This window comes from Vulpes lagopus, chromosome 11 (assembly GCF_018345385.1).
Source record: "Vulpes lagopus strain Blue_001 chromosome 11, ASM1834538v1, whole genome shotgun sequence".
Classification (NCBI taxonomy): Eukaryota; Metazoa; Chordata; class Mammalia; order Carnivora; family Canidae; genus Vulpes; species Vulpes lagopus.
The window spans coordinates 101,759,539-101,779,224 of NC_054834.1; the positions used below are offsets into that span (position 1 = coordinate 101,759,539).

The 19,686-nt window shown below is 41.1% G+C and overlaps 1 protein-coding gene across 28 annotated transcripts in view; it reads right to left on the minus strand.

The window, feature by feature from the left end:
- Positions 1–19,686, minus strand: part of LOC121501618 (titin-like) — a 281,158-nt gene that overhangs the window by 204,415 nt on the left and 57,057 nt on the right. For 25 of the 28 annotated variants that reach the window (XM_041773880.1, XM_041773879.1, XM_041773876.1 and 22 more), the window contains exons 47-53: positions 5,831–8,617; positions 4,767–5,045; positions 2,435–2,998; positions 1,537–1,818; positions 1,162–1,440; positions 426–704; positions 48–326 (exon numbers count right to left, since the gene is read on the minus strand). In XM_041773880.1, coding sequence (XP_041629814.1) covers positions 48–326; positions 426–704; positions 1,162–1,440; positions 1,537–1,818; positions 2,435–2,998; positions 4,767–5,045; positions 5,831–8,617 — 4,749 coding nt within the window. Of the gene's footprint in view, positions 1–47; positions 327–425; positions 705–1,161; positions 1,441–1,536; positions 1,819–2,434; positions 2,999–4,766; positions 5,046–5,830; positions 8,618–12,107; positions 18,731–19,686 lie in introns of those variants that run through there. The other 3 variants (XM_041773882.1, XM_041773881.1, XM_041773883.1) reach the window with 2 other exon arrangements.

The following is a 19,686-nucleotide window of genomic DNA, read 5'->3' on the forward strand; positions in this document are numbered from 1 at the left end:
GCTTTGGGCCTTGCTCACCGGTTGGCCGGGGTCCTGAAGATACTGACCTAGTACAGTGAACGTGGTCTCGCAGGAGCTGCTGCCCACCTCGTTGGAAACCTCAAATGTGTACTGGCCACTATCATGCAGCTCAGCCGAATAAAACTTGAGTTGGGCGACGTTGTTTTTGAAACTTATTCGGTACTTTTTACTGGCAACCAAAGGCCTACCATCTTTGTACCACTTGGGCTTGAGTTCTGGGGTGCCTGTGACTGTGTACTCCAGCGTGGCTGGGTCTCCTGCTGTCACCTGGACCAGTTCGGCTCTCTCAACAATTTTGGCAGGTTCTAGAAGGGTATCAAACAGTTAGCGTGACCAAGTGTGCCTTGTGGTTTCACCTTGAAATGGAAGCAGCGACTCTTAAGTTAAAATGTTCCTACACGAACCTTTAACGATTAATTCCCCAACAGACGTTTGGCTTCCGGCCTCGTTTTCAGCCAGGCACGTGTACTTGTCACCATGACTGATCTGAACATCAGGGATTATCAGGGCCGCGACCCCATTAGAGAAGCTCGTTTTGATTTTTCCATCTTCTTTGAGGATCTCTTGTCCTTTCATCCATGTGACCGAAATGGGTTCTGACCCTCTCACGGCAGCTTGTAAGGTAACGGTTTGACCTGCTAGCGCGGTAAAATCATCTACTTTCTTAACAAAGGTTGGTGGTTCTAGTTAAAGAGAACAGACAAGACCCGTCAATTCCCAAACACTTTCAACACCACACCCATGTAAGCGTTTTACCTAGACTACATCGCTCTGGTCTAACACTGCCCTTCCGTAGCGTCAGTTGATGAGAAGAATAAATTAAAATTTAAGAAGAATTACACCTCCATCCAACAGAAAGAAGCACAAAAGATACGCGGTTGTCAGCCGACCAAATGGTCGTAAAAGATTATTACATGACCCACTTTTGGTATCAGAGATTGAGTATTTACAGTGACCTCAGATTAAAGACCCGATGAAGGGCACCCACCGGCTTTGTCCCCAAGGTCCCAGGTTGAAGCAAAAGTGAAACATATTTTCACAGGTTAGGAGGAGAAGAAAGAGGGCCCGCTTTCCTTCCCTGGGTTAAGAAAGCTATTTTGACAATTTGCTAGCAAGGCATCGTTCCGTTCGAGCACTGACCTTTTAATAAGTGTGTTGCACTGCAGCCACACTTCCCAACTTCATTAGCAACAACACATTCATATTCACCAACGTCTGCACTATTGAAAGAGAAGATCTCCAGAGACACAAGAGACTTCTGAGAAATCAGCCTGTACTTTTTACTACTTCGAATTTGCTTCTTGTCTTTGAACCAGCTAATTTCGAATGGTCCAGTGCCCGAGATTTCACACTGAAGGAGGGCATTTGTTCCTCTCACTATATCTGCAGGCTCAAGAGTTTTGATGAAAGAAGGAGGCTCTACAAAAGCACGAAAGCAGTGTGTCAGTAAGGTGTCACAAGCAATGAAAAAGAAAACCTTTTCTCAGAAAACCAATGGACTCGGAGTAAACAAACCTTTGACAACTATTTCAGCACTGCAAGTGTCACTGCCGACGTCATTCACCGCTTCGCACGAGTAACTGCCACTGTCTGTGACTTTGACATCCGTCAGATCAAGCACAGCCTCAGAATTGACAAAAGACATTCGAATGGTATTACTCTCATTAAGTTCTTTGTTATTTTTAAACCAAGTGACCTGGATCACAGGTGAGCCCTTCAGCTTGCAATGGAGGCGCGCTGATTCACCTGGCAGCATTAAGTAAGAGGGGTCCACCTTCTTCACGAAGGATGGTGGCTCTACAGGAAGTCAACAACAACAAAAAAAAAAAAAAAAAGGAAGAAAGAAAAAGAAAAAGGAAAGAGAGCTGAAGCATCAACTTCACCAAAGAAAAATGGACATGTGCCACAGAAAGACACAACACACATAAAATATCCCAATGAGATTTCTGAAAGGGTTGTGGTGCACTCGATAGTTCTCCAGGCTTCCCGGTAGGATTTTAAAATGCTCTCCCAGTCTCTCAACTTAAACAAACAAACAAACAAACACAAAACAAACTCTTGCCTTACACAAAAAAGCAAGCTCCTTGTCTTATACACACACACAAAATTGTATGAGAGCAGATAGTCAAGCATTGCCTAGACATGTGAAATTCTTTTTTTTTTTTTTTTACGTGAAATTCTTAGAAGAAATTTTAAGCTTGTTAATGGCAGACGGTTTTTAAAAGAACAGAGTGGCTTCTGAAGAAGATTGAAAATAAAATTAAAAAAATCAAACGATGCCAAGATTTCCCCAAACCAAAACACGTTCACTTGGATGAAATCACTTTAATAATAAAATGTACAGACTGCACCGTCAACAGTTGTTCCCCAGCGGCATCCTTAAAGAGAAAAACAACACTCACACATGTCTTACCTCTGATAGTAACTGTTGCTGAAGACGAGCTGCTCCCAGCCTCATTGGAAGCTGTACAAACATAGGTTCCTGAATCTTTTAGTTTGGCCAGAGGGATCTCAAGTGATGCTATTTTATCTTCAAAATAGATCTTATGATCTTTCCCAGGGGGGAGTTTTTGCCCATCTTTATTCCATGTTACTGTAACTTTTCTGTCTTCATCTACTTGGCACTCCAGGCGGATCTTCTTATTGATAGCGGATTGCACGGGTTCTAATTCTTTGATGAAATGCGGCTTGTCGATTATGATTAACTCAGCTTGGCAGATGTCAGCTCCAAACTTGTTCGACGCTTTGCAAGAATAAACTCCTCTATCTTGAATTGTAAGATTTGAGAGTTCTAAACTGTGTTTATTTTCTGCCTCTGAAATCTTGCGGTTAGGGGAGGGTGAGAGTGCAGCACCATCTTTCTGCCAAATGGTTTCAATGACGGGGGTGCCTAGTACTGTGCAGAGGAACTTGGCTGTCTTACCCACAAAAGTTGTAACGGACTTAGGTCTGGAGTAAAATGTTGGTGGATACGCCTCTGCAAAAGAAATTTTTTTCAACATTATATTTTGACCCACAGGAGCTCTTGCCAGGATTATATATTCTAAGAAAGAGAAAAGATGAGTTGTATCTTTAGAGAGACACGGGACACTATGTGAAATAGGATAGTTAATTAATTAGATGAAAAGATTTGCCAGAGGAAAGGGATGAGAGAGTTCTTTACAGAGGAGCGAGACAGCCCTTTTAATGTCTCTATTAAAGGAAAGAACAAATGCGGCTTTGTCTGGCAACATTAACTTATTATTGTTAAAGATTCGTCCGCTTTAGTAGCGGATTAGTCATCTGAACTACTTGATAAGTAATTCAGCTGCTCCCTTAGTTCGGTGAATTAGAAGACTGTGTAAAGAAGATAAAGAAAATACACTTGACTCTTCTGAAGAGCAGGGACATTAAGTGAAAAGATCGAGTAGTTTTGTGAAGTCTCTCTAACCTTCACATCAACCATCAGCAAATCCTTCAATGGCCCAACTTTGAATCAGTCACCTAAGTCGTTTCAAACGTGTAAAAATACTGAGAGTGGTAATTTCCCATTTCCATTCTGCATTTTGAAGCGGGCCTTTGGGAATCTCTTCCCCATTTAAAAAGAATTCTCCTCCTCCTTCTTTCCCTCTTGTTATTTGTGAGCTCAGGTATTGATCCCCTCAAGGAACTGGCCCAATTTGGATGAAGAGGTTTCCAAAAGTGTTCTTAAGAATACTGCTGTGCAGCTGGTTACGTGGAGACTCTGATCACAAAGTGAAACCACTAGAGGGGTTGCCAAGGGCCTGGGTTTCAGATTTTTTGACATATAAAAGAGTGTGGGGGTACGGGAGGCAGGTACAGGGAACCCTGACTCTTCCAAGTCAAAAAGCTGTGCTGTTTGCCTTTCCCCTTCATGCTTCTATTGGAAAAGACCAAGGGCCTGTCCCACCCCGATATTTAGTGCATGGCTTCTCTCCACAACACAGGTAATTGCTACCCCAGAGTTTATATTTACACTTTCCCTGGGAAGAAGAAAGCCAAAGAGACAGAGACAGACAAAGAAAAGGAAAGTGCTTCTGATTTTTTTTTTTTTTTTTTTGGCTAATGAGGGAATTCAAACACCTGATGGGTATGGGCTGCTCAGAAGTCATCCTGTTTGTCGGTTGGGAAATTGAGAACAGAATATTTATGTAGTTGCCCCCTATTTTTAAATTAGTCATAAAGTCTAGGGTGAGAATCCTAGCTTGTAGTCCTGTGTAGCTCCCTGCCTTGTATTAGGATTTAACTGCAGTCTTATGCTTTTTTTTTTTTTGGTTTGTAATTCTGTTCTTAACTGGTTAACTGATTCCAAATGACTAAATACATTGGGATGTTATTTATTTTTAAGGAGCAACAAACGGTCCTGAAATGTTATCATATTAAGTGCCATGCCGGGCCATGAGGAGTTATCCAAGATATTTCCCCCAGGCTCATCATTTTAAAGAGGGAGGGAGAGAACAAAACAAAACCAACAAAAAAACAAACCCCAAACCAAACTTTCAGGTGCCACTGTTCATCTGATTCCTTGACATTGTTTTCGAAATAATGAGCTATTTTTATTTTTTCTTTAGCTGCTCTTAGAAATACGACTGTAAAGAACGATTGCTTGTCCCACATAGACACTGCAATACCTAGCCATCATGTCACAGCTTGGCTATTGGTCTCTCCACCTGGTAGGCACCTGTACGAAAAGCAAAAAAGGCAATAGTATGAAATGGGCCAACCACCTCGACGTATGGCATTACCTGTCACAGTCAGTGTGGCTGTACAGCTGACGCTGCCATACTCATTGGAGGCTTTGCAGGTATACTCGCCGCAGTCAACAACCTGGGTTCTCAGGATTTCCAGGGTGGAGACATACTTTGAAGATCGAATAGAACACTTGTCACTTTCATAAATTTCTCGGCCAGCTTTGAACCACTGGAACCGGACATTGGGGGCAATTTGGACCTCACAGGTGAATTTGGCGAGGTGGCCCAGAGCTACTTCCAGGGGCTCGATTCTCCTTTTGATCACTGGGGCAGCTGCAAAGGGAAGCAGAGCTCGTCAGTATGCCTCCTTGTCACAACCCCCCCAGTTTTTCTTTTTCTTCTAACTTTTGTTGCTGTTAATGAAGACAGTTGAAATTGGGGAGATGGATTGCAGCAGTTTAAGACAAGTGACTGGAAAATGAGAACAATCACTGAAGGTAAAGGGAGACAATGAGTAGCTTTTAACATATTCAATCGTTACTTTGCGGTGGATTGTGAAAAAAACGTGATTAAAATGGGATGCTGTGGGCTTACATGCATAACAACATGATATACTCTATAACTATAAACCATGCTGCCTAAGAACACTGTGCACAGCACTTTAAAAAGTGAGCTGCTAAATACAGTGATGAAGTGAAACATCAAAAAAGAAATACAAGTAAGAACCACAAGGGGACAATTAATCATGGTTATTCTGAATTTAGGGATGAAACTGGCAATTTCAGACAGCCAGGCATCCATCCACTGACGGCTTTTATTACATATCATTATTTTCAAATAAACATAAGCTAAAAACATATCGGTATTATGGGACATACGAAAACAATGTTTTACTTTAAAAATAACTAGTAACGTAGACGTGAGAATGTACTACCCCATAAGGCAGTGAGGACAAAGGAGAAGGATTAATAACCATGACTATGTCTGTGGTTTCACGCTCACTCTCCACACATCGCAGTCTGGCAGAGGCAGGTAAGTGAAAACTCAGTGACGGAAACTAAATCATTAACGACCCAGTGAACGTTAGCGCTCGATGCCCCTCATCTGAAAAATCCAACCTCTTTTGACTACAGTGAGTTTGGCTGAAGTTGATGCATTTCCCTTGGCGTTCAAGGCCTCACAGGTATACGCTCCTTGATGCTCTTCTGTATTGACTCCGTCGATAACTAGCGTATATGTATTTTGATCTTGTAAACATTTGAACTTTTCATCTGAATGCACCAGTTTGCCCTCAAAATACCAATTCACCTCTTTGGCATTTGTTATGGATGACGTGAGGTTTACAACGTCACCTTCCTCAGCAGTAGTGTCCACCAAGGGCGTGAGCGTGACAGGGTCATCCTCTTCGACCACGCTGCCCTCAGCTTCCTGTGCCTCTCCCACGCCACCCTCCCGGGCACCACCTCCAGGGAGCTTCTCTTTTTCCTCTGATGGCTTTGGTATCTCAGCCTGTTTTTCATCAGGGCTCGCAGCTGGAGTGACCCCATCAGGGACGGCCGTGGTATCCCCAACTTTGACCTGACTTTCTACATGAAAACAGCTGACCTCTTCCACCGAGACAAGATATTTAGATTCAACTTCTGGTTCCCAGATGGCCTCAACCTTCTGTGACTCTGAGGAAGGACCCATTTCTTCCGGCAGGCCTGTTGTGGCTCCCTTCTGGATTCTGGGATCCTCGGCTATTAAGATGTTTATTTCCTCACATATAATAGAGCACAGGGCATCCTTCAGTTCAGTTGTCAAGTCAGCCATTTGAGGGTCAATGCCTTCAATGGCAATGGTTAGTTCTTCCGTTAGAGTCTTCACTGAGGTAATGAGGTAGGTACACATAACGCGTTTGGGCTCCTGGGTGAAGTGGATGGCCTTCACCTCCACCTTTTCAATGTTGCTTAACCATTCAGAGAAAAGACTTGGTTGCTCACTGGCCACCGCTGCTTGCAAAGCCCTGCGGATCTGAGTTTTTAGGTTCAATCGTTGTTCTTCTGGAATTCCAGAAAGCAAACTTTCCTTAGAAAGAGTGTCACTTGCCTGCACCTCTGGCACACCATTTATCACCATGGGCTCTTTTTTATACTCACTGGTTTGGTTCAGGGGCACTGCCAGGTTGTCAGAATGCTCTTCCTTGAGCAGTACCTGCTTTTCCTCATGCGCTAGCGGAAACCTTAAGGACTTGCCTTCCTTGGTCCTGGCTGCAAAATCTTGCCCTGCGCTTTCCAGTTCATCTGTGCTTTCCATCACAATTTCATCTTCTGTGCACGTGTGTTCTGAAGGGACCTGGGGTTCACACTGGACCTCAGAGATGATGACATCAGCACCCTTTAAACTTTCCATGTTCCCCTCAGCTAAGCTCTGACTCAAGATGGGAGCACTTTGTTCCTCTTGCTTTGGAGGGGGCAGGGTTTGCTCTTTGTCCATTGCAGACACTGTCTTTTCTTTTGATAAAAGTACTTCCTCAGCCACAGAGGTTGAATATGAACGGGCTGGAGCTTCTTCTATTGAAGACTGTGGATAACTCCCTTCAGGTTCAGCTAGGAAAGTTTTCATAGACTCCACCATTAATGAACTAATTTCTTCTACAGACATGGCACTTGGGAAGATTTTTTCAGTTTCTGATAGGACCACCTGGGACTCGGGTTCTTGAAGCATTAGGACATCTTCCTTGGGGAGGGTTTTCTGGGACTGGATAACCTGCAGCTGTAAATTGGGAGATGGTTCCTTGATGGGCTGAACATGAATAGTGCCATTGATGGAAAGACGTGCCCTGGTGCTTTCTGCATTGGCCCTATTCTGCTCCAACGTGACTGTGGATTGCAATTGCTCAGCCACTAAAGTTACTTGACTACTCAGTTCACTGGTTTGAACAATACGCTCATGAGAAAGCTGCTGGCTTTCTTCTGCAACTGAAGCAGCTTTCAAAATGGTGCTGTTTACAAAAGCTTCAATTTCCTGCTCTGAGTCAGATGCCTCAACTGCAGGACCCTTTAATGACATCTCTGGAAAATCCTTAGTAGCCTCTGGTGTGGGCTTTGCTTTGCAGGGAGCATCTGTCATGTCCGTATCTTCTAGAAGCACAAGCAGCTCTGCAGTGCAGGTGGACTCACCCCACATATTCTCTGCTTTACAGACATAGAGGCCACTATCTTCCCTCTGGGGGTCATTAACAATGAATGTTCCAGAACCATCAGGATTATGAATGATAGTGTGATACACATTGGTGCAAAGCTGCTTGCTTTCTTTGAACCACGTAACAGTGGGTGCAGGCTCTCCAAGTACTACGTACTCAAAGACTGCTGGGAGCCCCTGAGCACAGTGAATTGGTTTAAACTCCTTAAGGAAGTAAGGGGGACAAGGACCTTCAAACTTCTCCAGAAATGTTTCCACTGGTTCTGCTTCTGTCTCTTTGTGGCCTTCTCCTTTGGAACTTATTTTTAGAGAGGCACTGCACACGGCCTGTCCGTATTCATTACTGGCAACACATGTATACTCTCCCTCATCCTCAAATTTGGTGAACAGAATGATCAAACTATGATCATTGCCGTCAAAAACAAATTTGTAGTCAGCAGAAGGGGTTAACATCACTCCATTAAAGAACCACTGAATTTTAGGCTTGGGAATGCCAGTGACAGTAACAGACAGTTTAGCCACATCCCCTATGCTTATTTCAGCATTTGACACTTCTTTGATGAAAACTGGAACATGGCCTTCCTTTTTGGACTCAAATGTAGTTGAATGAATTGGAGGTGCAGACAAAAGTTCAAGTGTTTCATTTCTATTAGATAACTGAAGGCCAGAGCTATAGGTTTGGAATCCTTCTTCCTCAGCAGACAGAAGAGAACTAGAAAACTCTGTATGGAGAAAAGTGATTATTATTTTACAACAACAAAAAAATAGAAGTCAACGAACAAGGCACCAACCGATGACCTTCTTCTGCTTTATTCCTAGAAGCATTAGATTATCTTGAGATTTATTTTAAAAAAAAGCACATTTCTAAATTTTTAATCTTAGCTCATTATAGCATATTATAGAACCATAAATACCGTACTCACGCAACTTTCAATCCACTTCAAAAGTTTTAAATCTGTTCTAGTGGTTTTCTTTTTGATATAAACCCAATTCTAAAGTTCGAAAAACTGCTGCCTATATATTTGTAATAAAAGAATCCAGGATTATTTAAATCAATTTCTAAAAAGATTCAGAATTGCTGTTTATGTTTAAAATTTTCTTGAGTTAAGAATGATAGCCTTTGCCAAATTGAAGACTGATGATTTCCAAAATAAAACATTTATGTTTCAGTTATTATTTATAAAGTCATTATTAAAAAGAGACTATAGGAAATATTTCATTTGAATTTGTAAAAGAACCATCTTTTTTTTTTTTTTCAGTTACTAGAAATTGAGGCCTCATTTGGCCATGTAAATCACCATATTATGTCAACAAAGCTTTTATAATAAGACTTTTGTTAAATCAAGAAAATGAAGGAGCAGGAATGAAAGAAGATAACTCCAACATTAAAAATTGTATTGTACTTTATTGTGTGAGAAATACCTATACAGCATTACTGAACAGAAAAACAAAAGAGTGAATAACAGATATTCTTTAAATAGTATCATGGATGACTGGCATAATATGATATGAAAGAACTAGATTTTTCATTAAATCTGGTAGGAATGTAGAATAGCTCTCTTAATAATAGTTTTATTACCTTCCCCCAAAGAAATATTATTTTATTAATTCACTCCCTTTGCATCACATGGAATAGTCATGCCTTAATTCCTCTTCTAAAGCATAGAAGCTTTAGAAAGCACAACTCTAGTTTCTATTGCCTATGAATGTACTGGCAAAATTTATCTATGGCATGTAGAATATATACTCAGTTATTTACTATTTCAATTAGTAAGCCACAAAACCACAGGTTAATTTCACATATTAATGGTGACCACTTAATTTTACATTTAGTACCCATGTCCACTCTCCCTTTACTTGAACTCCCAAAACATCTGGAAAGGGAATGAACATGAATATTTAAAATACCCCAACTCACTAATTCATTAAAATATTTTCAGTTGTTTTCCTTTACTTCCAACACGGCATATCGACTATAAAAAAATACAGTAAATAAAATTCAAATGCACTGAAACATGAAAGGTACAGTTAAAAATGCATGAAGTAGAAGCGGCTAATAATTATGTCTAAACTCACTACATATAATACAATGAATTCTTTATCCAGCAACAGATAAATTAATATTTCAGGCTTAAGTTATGTGCCATTGAATCAGAAAAAAATTCCATTTAATTATCTACAACAATAAGTAAGCCAAGTAAGGCAAGGCTTGTTTTTCCTTATTCAGTCATTTTTATTCAAAATATCCTCAATTCAATGCATTGAGACTAAAAGAATTCTAATGAGCAAATTCAAACTCTTCCTTCTTGCAAATTCAATAAGGCATTTCAACGTTTTTCCCTCTCCTCCCCTCCTTCCTTCTTTCCTTCCTTCCTTTCCTTAAACAGGTTTTGAACTGTTACTATATCAGCTATTGTCATGTTTGTCATGACCAGAATCTCTAATTCATTGAAACATCCATTTTGTTACTAGGAGTAGAATAAATCCCTAAGTCCTTACACTAGAGAATTAGTTTTATTTCAGGGATTTATGATGAGCTATATTACACTATACCTATACTGCTTATCACAGATATTGTGTGCTCCCTGGTTGAAACAGAAATGATTGTTCCACAACAGTATATCTATCTGGGTGAGTAATGATGACTCAAAACAGGTAGAAGAGATGTTTGGGGGAGGAGGGGTAGTGGGAAGGGGTGTAAGCCTGTCTGCTCTGTCCGTATCCTGCACATTCTCTCAATTATTCCTTCAATTTGGAAGGCTTGAAGGGAATCCTATTGTGGGAATAAAAAGCTGATAGGTGAAAGAAACGAACTTTGAATATATGAATTCTCATGAAAATTAAATTTAAATTGTTTAATTTTTTAGAATCAAGAACAATATGTTTAATATGAGCATGGTATATAAAAGTTGCCTGATGCAGGGGAAAAAATCCAGCTATTAGGGAACAGTGAGTAATTTAGAGCTGGAGGGAGTAAAGATTCCTATCTCCATTACTATATTCTATTAAATTCTCATCATTTGTTACAAAACTAAAATTTATCCTAAGTTATATTAAGAAAAGTTACCACTGGAACAATACCGAATCATAGAATTAAGCAATCATCTCTGAGGTCTTTTGGCCCAACCCCTCATTTTCTGATACGAAAACTGATTTTTTAATATTTATTACATCTTTTGTGAGAAGATTCAGGTTTACAGTGATACACAGATACATTGTTAAGAATTTTATAAATTTATTAAGAATTATAATTTTGGAAAACGAAGTCGCTTTAGAGATATATATATCTTAAATTTGAATGTTTCTTAATTTCTAATTAGTTTTAAAAATTTCTAATTTGTTTAAAAATGACAGGAAGGCTTACTATCCTGTTATTTGCATATAATCTGAAATTTCATAATCTGAAATACAAATGACCATATTGCTCAATACTAAAAATGTCCCACTTTCTATTTCCTAGTGCTAAAGATTCTGAAATTGGACTATGGTTTAAAAATCTCTGGGTGACGGGCATTGAGGTGGGCACTTGACGGGATGAGCACTGGGTGTTATTCTCTATGTTGGCAAATTGAACACCAATAAAAAATAAATTTATAAAAAAATAAAAGAAAAAAATAAAAATCTCTCTATAAATGTAATATTGTAATATTCTCTCCTCTCCAGGCCAATATCAAATGAATGCTGCATTTAACACCTGACGATATTTTAACAATCGAGAAAATGGAGTATTCTCAAAAGTGGAAAGATCTTTCTCTGCATATTTTGCCAATGTCCAAACGTCTAGCTGAACTCCACCCACAAAGAAAGCACCATTGGTCCCTTCAAAGCCAGCGAGAGTTATAAACACTTAGGAAGAGGGATATTAATAGTGAAAATATTTTTCGAAGAGCCGAACAAATATATTAAGGTCGCAAGGTAAAGCAGATTATAGGGTTAGTGATCAGCTGGGTGAAGCTGGTTTCTGCCGTTTGTCTGTTCTAAGTCCAAGTCAGTAAGCCTGGATTTGGATACGAAGGGGCGACAATTTCAAAAATGACTTCTACTCAGAGCAGAGGGGAGATTTACCTTACCGATTTGTCAGCGTGGTCATCTGACCCGGGCTTCCATCCTATGTGTTACTTTACTTAGTTTATCTGCTAAAAGAGAATGCATTCTACTGAAACTCTTTCGTGGAAGGCGAACGAGGGTAAAGCAGTGGGACAGACAGGTAGGTAGCCACGGAGATTTTTAATCGTGCTCGATGATTCACAGCAGAGGTGACACAGTGATGGTTGCACAGTTGGGATCACAGGATATTTACATGGGCTACAAACAGGAGAGTTCTACACAGAGAAAGTATTTTCCCAGGGATTTTCCAGGTATCAAATTCGGGTCGAGTGGGCCTATTTGGAAATTCACTGGATCTACAAACTTTGGAAAATCTGGAAGCGCTCAGATGGGATTAATAATTACTGAGGCAGTGACACGTTGCACTAGAAACTAAGTCAGGGTGAGGGCTGCACAGGTCTCTGCCATCCCTGACTTGTTCGTGGCCACGCACCTGTACTCCCCTTCGTCATCTTTCCCCAAGCTCGTTATGAACAGGTTGTGGAACCCTATGCCACTTTCCTCGGCACTGAACCGTGCTCCTTGCACCAACCTCCCATCTTTGTACCAGTAAACCGTGGGTCTCGGAGAGCCCCGGACCAAACACTGGAAATAAGCTGCTGTGCCTAACGGTGCGTAACAGTCAGAAATCCCTTTGATAAACCTGGGAGGCCCTTCCACCACCTGAAATTCAAAAAAGCTATCTGAGTATTTGCTCTTTAAGACCAGTTCTTCCTTCAAGCTGCTTAAGGTCACTTTGCTCTTCTTGGTCGTCAGAGCAAACCTTTCAGAATCTCCCATGGTGAGGAATCCCCGGCAGATGGCCTCCCCTGCACAATTCACAGCCCTGCACCTATAGGTCGCGCTGTCAGATGGACAGAAGTTGCGAATTTTGAGGGTGTGACTTCCAGCCTCCTCGCTGATCTCATATTTGACATTATCGGGTTCAATGCACATGTATTCCTTATACCATCTCACTTCTGGGCTTGGGATGCCTATGACCGAACATCGGAACACAGCGTCTGAATTTTCGGGAATTTTAAAGTCACAAATGGGCATTATAAAGCGAGGAGGCATTTCAAATACTTCTAAATCAATTTTTAAATCTCTGTCTTCTTCCTCCCTTGAAGCCATACTTGGATCCGCTAAATTCAACGGTAGAACATCCAGACTCACAATCATGCTTTTATGATCGGGAGTAAATTCAGGGACTGTGACGATTTTCACTTGCTTCTCAAATTCTTTCACATCTTTTTCACTTAATTCCACTTCCAGGACAATCTCTTGAGGGGACGGAGTTCTTGACGATGGTGTGTTTTCCAAATCAAACTGCATGACGTGCTGATGTGTGACTGGAGGCGGGAGCGCCACCGCTCTCTCTTTCTGGGGCACGACGTCTACTTTTGCAAAGCTCTTGGCTTCCCCTATGATGTTCACAGCATGGCACATGTACTCTCCGCCCTCGCCTTTGCGAAGGTTGGAAATTTCCAAAGAACACACATTGCCCACCCTTTCTATTTTGATTCTTTCATCTGGCTCCAGCAGAGACTTATTTCGATACCATTTCACACCAGGAACTGGAATGCCCTCAACTTCAACAATGAAGCCCAGTGTTGTGTTCTCGTAGATCTTCCTTCTGGTCAGAGGTTCGATGAACGACGGGGGCGTTTCATTGTCTTTTGGTTCGATGGCTTCACTGGGGGTGCCGAATGAATCGGAGCGCCCCAGTTCGTTAGCGGAGCTCCTCTCTCCTGTGGGAGTATGGAAATGTTCATTTGGTGTACTGTCCTCCCTTTCTATTTTTGATGGATACCTTTTAAGGTTTCCAGTGGGATTTGGTCCTCCAGTAGGAATAGGATGTCCTTCAACTGTTTCTCCTAATGGTGTGGAATATCTCTCCAGGGCCTCCCCTGGGGGTGTAGTATATCTCTCCAGGGCCTCCCCTGGGGGTGTAGTATATCTCTCCAGGGCCTCCCCTGGGGGTGTAGCATATCTCTCCAAGGCCTCCCCTGGGGGTGTGCAATATCTCTCCGCTACCTCGCCTTCGGAAGGTGTGGAGTACCTCTCGCCAGCTTCCTCTAAGGGTGTGGCTCTTTCCATGGTGTCACCCCCTGAATTCGTTGCGGACTGTCTGGTTGTGTCTGAAGGAGTAAAATATAAATCAGGAGCCTTTGGAGTCTCAAAATGTTCAACAGAGGATGGTGGCGTATAAAACTGATCTAACTCTGAGATTTCTTCACTGCTTATACTTCCCACGTCGATCGAAATGTCAGATTCAGGAGAAAACGGGCGGCCTAATGAGTCCTGTTGTTGGCTGTAGTATTCATACACGGTGTGGAAAGTTACTTCTTCAACCTCCATCGACATGACTGACTCACGCTGGACAGGCTTTGCCTTGGGTTTGGGGTCTTTAGTTTCAGGAACTTGGTGCTTTCCAGCAGCAAGTAAATATTGTGCTAGAGAGGCCTCAGGGTCTATTGCTTCTGTTGTATGTGCCTCATCTGGTTTAGGAAGATTTTCAGAAAAACCAGTTTCTATCTTCTCTCCTTCAGTAGTGGACAGAGAAATTTCTTTCCGAACTTGAACTTCTTCGTAACATTTTTCCTGCCCAAAGGCATCAAAGTTTGCCCTTATTTGTTCATTTGGATTCTGCTGTTGCTCGTGAACATCCCCTTCGTTGTCTCCCAAAGTTCCAGTGACATACCCCTGTGTCGCTCCATCCTGGTCCTGAAACGACGCCAGCTCGGGTGCCAGAGTGTGCTCTTCCTTCTCGTGGACCTGTAAGAGATTTTCCTCACTTGCTGCTTTTTTCAAATGTGAAATGAAACTTCTACCTCCGTTTTCCAGAGAACTTTTTCCCTCAGAAACAGAAGCCTCTCCCACATCAGCAGAGGAGGTTTGACGTAGGGCATGTGGTTCACCGTGGGTTTCTTCAGAAAAGGATTTAAGGGGAATATCAGGATTTAAAATTTCTAAGTTATGTTCCTCTATGTGTTTTTCCAAATAAAGGGTATTTTCATCAAAATGACTTTTCTCTATCGCAGTCCTATCTGAAAACTCCTGACCGGAAGACATTTCGGGGGTGGGAAGTGTGTCACTTAGCACACTTTCAGAGGTATCTTGTGTCTCAGGTTGTAATGCTTCTGTGCCAGAGATTTCTTTTTTATAAGGTGTCTCCTGTTGCCTGGTCTCTGGCCCTTGGAACCCCATAGCTGCATCTCCTAGGTGAGAATACATTTGTTTTAGATCAAATACAATGTTCCCAGTATCAGCTACTTCAGAAGCAGGATGTTGGATTTTAGAAGAAGCTGCTCCTGGTTGGCCACCAGCTGAAGCTTGGAATTCTAGATCTGCACTTTCTACTTGAGAGTAGAACTGCTTCAAGTCAAATGTAATAGCTGCTTCGTGGTCAGCCCTTCCAGAAATTGCAGACTGATCTGTAAGACCTAGTTCTTTCTCTTGTTCCCTCTCTTCTACTTCAAATTCCTTCCAAGTCTGAGAAGAAAGTGGCTTTAAATTCATTACAACGTCAGATGAATCGGGTTCGGCGTTGGGAGACCTTGTGTCTGCCCGATACATATTTGCATTTAGGTTACTGGATCCCGATTCTCTTCCTGGTAATGGCAAGTTCCTGTCACCAAGCTTCCTCTGAGGGGGACTGACAAATGATTTCCTGGTAAGCCTTTTTTCTAGAACTCCTTTTTCTACGTGTTGTAACTTTTCAAATGCAATGATTCTATGCTTCACCTTTTTCCCTAGGTAGTGTCGCTCTTCACCAAGGGGTTCTTCATACTCCAGAGATGAAGCTGTTGGATTGTAACTATCAGGAGTTCTCTCAGACTGGCTATGTCGTAAAGAGTCACTTTGGGCATATTCTTGCACATTTTCCCATTCTGCTTCACCAGGTTTTCTGAAATCGTTTTTTACCTCTTGCCTAATTTTTTCAGCTTCGCTGAAATCATCGACAAATGGATAAACAGTACCTTCTGCTTGGTACAGCTTGGATTTTTCATTTCTGCGTCCCTCTCTCCCCTCACTCTGACCCTGTATGAGTTTGGCTCTGACAGGCTTGTTGATTTTTATGGCTCCAGCAGCACCTTGCATAAATCTGGGTAGTTTTTCTCTGGAATATGTGCAATGAACCTGGCCTTTCTGGTCTATCTGTCCAACTGTCTCCAGGCTTTGAAAATATTCCCTTACAGAATGTTCTTGTATCCTGGACTGGGGAATAAAAGGACCAGGTGGATGATCATAAAAATGCGCCCTTACAGATTTTCCCTGAATTTGCTGATCTTTGGAATATTTTGCATAAATCCCACCAATGTTTTCTAATTGACTATACTCCCTATGAGTGACAGGTTCCACTGTCAGATTCGAAACACTCTCAACGGTTCCTGAACTGTTTTCAGCAACACATTTATATTTTCCAGAATCTTGAGAATTGATCTCATTAATATATAGCCTGTAGCTAAAATTAATTTCTTCAAACTGAAACTTCTGGTCCTGCTTTAAAAGGAGTCCGTTTTGAAACCACGTTACAACTGGTTTGGGCTCACCAGACAATAAACATTCGAATACGATGGAATCCCCTTCTCTACATCTGGTATGCTTTGGCATTTCCTGTAACATTTTTGGTGGCTCATTAGTGATATCAGCTGAAAATATAAATTTGTGTTTTGGTGACTGAGGGGCCTCATCTTGAGATGTTGCTTTAGTTTCTGATTCCTCAGCGTGAAACAATTCTCTTGACTCTTTCTCATGCTCTGGGGTCGGAGTAGCTGCTGTTACCTGAATTTCTACAGGAAAGGAAAGCAATTCTGCGTCTGCAGAGGGAGGAACTGGGGGTTTGGTTTGTAACATCTGGAGATGTTTTTTGCGCTTTTGTCTCCAAGGCGGTTGGATGTCTTTTGTTTGGTCAAACACCATCACCAACTCTTCTTCCTCATCCGTATACTCGTGCAACACTGGTACCGAATGTGCTTCGACACCATGCCCTTGCTTTGCCATCACTCTAAGTATACCCGTTGTTTTTACTGTTCCATATTGGTTAAACAGCACGCAGGTAATAGAACCTTCATTTTGAGGATGAACAGAAGAAAAAGTTAGTATTGAGTAGTTTTCTGAGGTCTGCGCGATAAAGCCTCTGTTGCGTGGGATTGGTATATCATTGTTATACCATGTCACTATGGGTGGAGGGTATCCTTGAAAGTGACACACAAATTTACAACTGTCACCTTCATAAACTTCTTGAGATTCGATTTCTTGAAGAAATGAAGGTGGGCAACGTTGCGGATGCCTTTGGAACGAGCTTTCCAAAAATCTTGTGGTTTTTCCTTCTCGCGCAGTTTGGAATTCATCGGTTTCCATGGAAGTAGAGTGCTGCAATTCGCTCAAGTCATCCTCTCTTATTCTCTCACTATCCAGTTCTACATTTTCTTTAATATTCATAACTGCCCCAAAAGCTTCACTGGCATGTGGCATAATAAGTTGGGACACCTCTTCAGGTGTCTCATATAGTTCCTCGTTCTTATTTATAGCAGTGATGTATCTAGATGATGCTCCAATTTCAGTTTTGGTCATAATTCCTTCAAATTGTTCTTCTGCTTGGGTTTCCTCACTTACCAGAATCCTACCATAAAAATGGTCTTCTTGGGGACTTTCTCTTAAAAATAGCTCTTGGCTCATTCTTGTTTCAGTCTGGAGGATTTCTTCATCAACAGTGGTTTGAAAGTTTATGGGAGGCTCTCCAGATTCTACATCTTGGTCCATTTGATTAGGAAGGACCTGTGGATTTTGGACAATCCCCTCGCATGAATGATCCACCCTATCCCTATTTTCGGCTAGATCAGATACAAACCTGCCTTCCATCTCCTCTCTAGAGCACAGAACGTCTTTATCACTAGCTTCACTTCTCAGAGTTCTTGAGCTTATTTCAGATGGCATATCTGAAAAAGGTAACTTCTTTTTCTCCATTAACATTTTTCTAGCCTCCCGTAAACGTTGCAACTTTATTTTGGTCTCCTCGTCCAGGAAGCTTGCCCCTACATTCAGCCATTCCCTTATGTCAGATTTACTTTCTAAATATTCTTCATCACACAGAAAGTCAGTTTTCTTGCCTGGACTTACTGTCTTAAAGTGTATAGTTCGCACCATTCCCATCTGTTCTACATCCTGTTTTTTGTTAAAGGGAGAGCCAGTAAACCTCAGGCCAACTTTTATCCTCTCTTCTCTCCTTTCAGCTAATGCCTCCATATTTCCATGTGTCTGTTCTGCCCTTTTTAGAAATTCTAAACATTTCTCATCTTGCCCTTTTTGCATAACAAGCAATGAGGCTGTTGATTCAGCAGAGCCTTCACTATTAATTGCTAACAATCTATAACTTCCCGAATCTCTGTTTTGGACGCTTTTAACCTCTAAGCTGGATGAGTGATGATGTAAGTCACTCTCAGTTTTTATAACCCGTCGAAGACCCGTTGGAATAGGTCGATTGTTATGAAACCAAGTTATTTCTGGAGTTGGACAAGCAATTAATTTACATGTAAAAACAACGGGATCACCCTCTAGAACATACTGAAACACAAGTTTTTGGGTAAAAGAAGGCTTGAAATATTCAGGCCAGGAGCTTGTAGAGGATATTCGACTTGCATATCTTTTAGCCGCCATGGAGCTATGGCCCACGTCTTCAGAATCTGAAAAGGCATCGCGTGTATCTCTTTCTGAATGTTCAGATTCCCCCTCGGAGAACAACTCTGAAAAAAAAGTAAATTATAAAGCATTTTACTATTTTCCATAGTCCTTGAAAAAGTTGAAAATAAATGAAATTGCAAAATAGGAAATGAAATAAAATGCATGCTACAGATTCTCACAAATCCATAAAAAAGTTCACTCACCATATTTGTTCGAATAAACGCAACACCATGCTCTGTTTAAAAGATTCTGACACGAAAATCGTTCGTTGTCTGGTCTTTTCTTCAGACTGTTGAAATTTCTTCTTGAACAAGCAAAAATGCATTTCAAAATAACATGTTCCTGTGCATGTTTGTTTGGGGAGCAGGAAAACTTTGTTCTTTTGATGGCTAAGAGGAAAATCTTACCTGACTTGCAGAGAGTGGAATAAACGCCCTTTCTGATCCTTTTGATTATAGAGTAAATTATTATATTTTTGAGAATTCACTATTTAAAAAATATCTACAAGAACTATAACCATAAGTAATTAGCTAAAATAAAATGAGAAGGCGTTTATTCGAACTAATACAGCCATAAAGTCACAATGTTATGCAAAGAAAAGCAGGCAATAAGGATCACGTAAGGCAGCTATCTGCAAGCCAGTGTAAGAGACATATCAATGTTAAGATGATGTATGTGCGTGAAGTGTCCACCAGAATGGGAATGTAACATTTTCACACACCCTAAATAAAGTCGCATTTCAATCATAATTCATTCGTGACATTGCATTCTGAGAATGACAGCTAGGTTATTGCCTATTGTTCAATTTAATTCACCATGATTTCGAAAACAAACTTTTACTTCTTGATTTCATGCATTAAGATGACAACTTTTTCTAATACGCGCTTTTGAAAATGGCTGCAAACATGAAGTGGAATATGGCTGATAAATTTTAAATATAAGACTTTAAATTACCATCAAACAAATTACTGTGAAATGCATGTAACCATCAGCATACTAAACCAGGCATGCGACATAG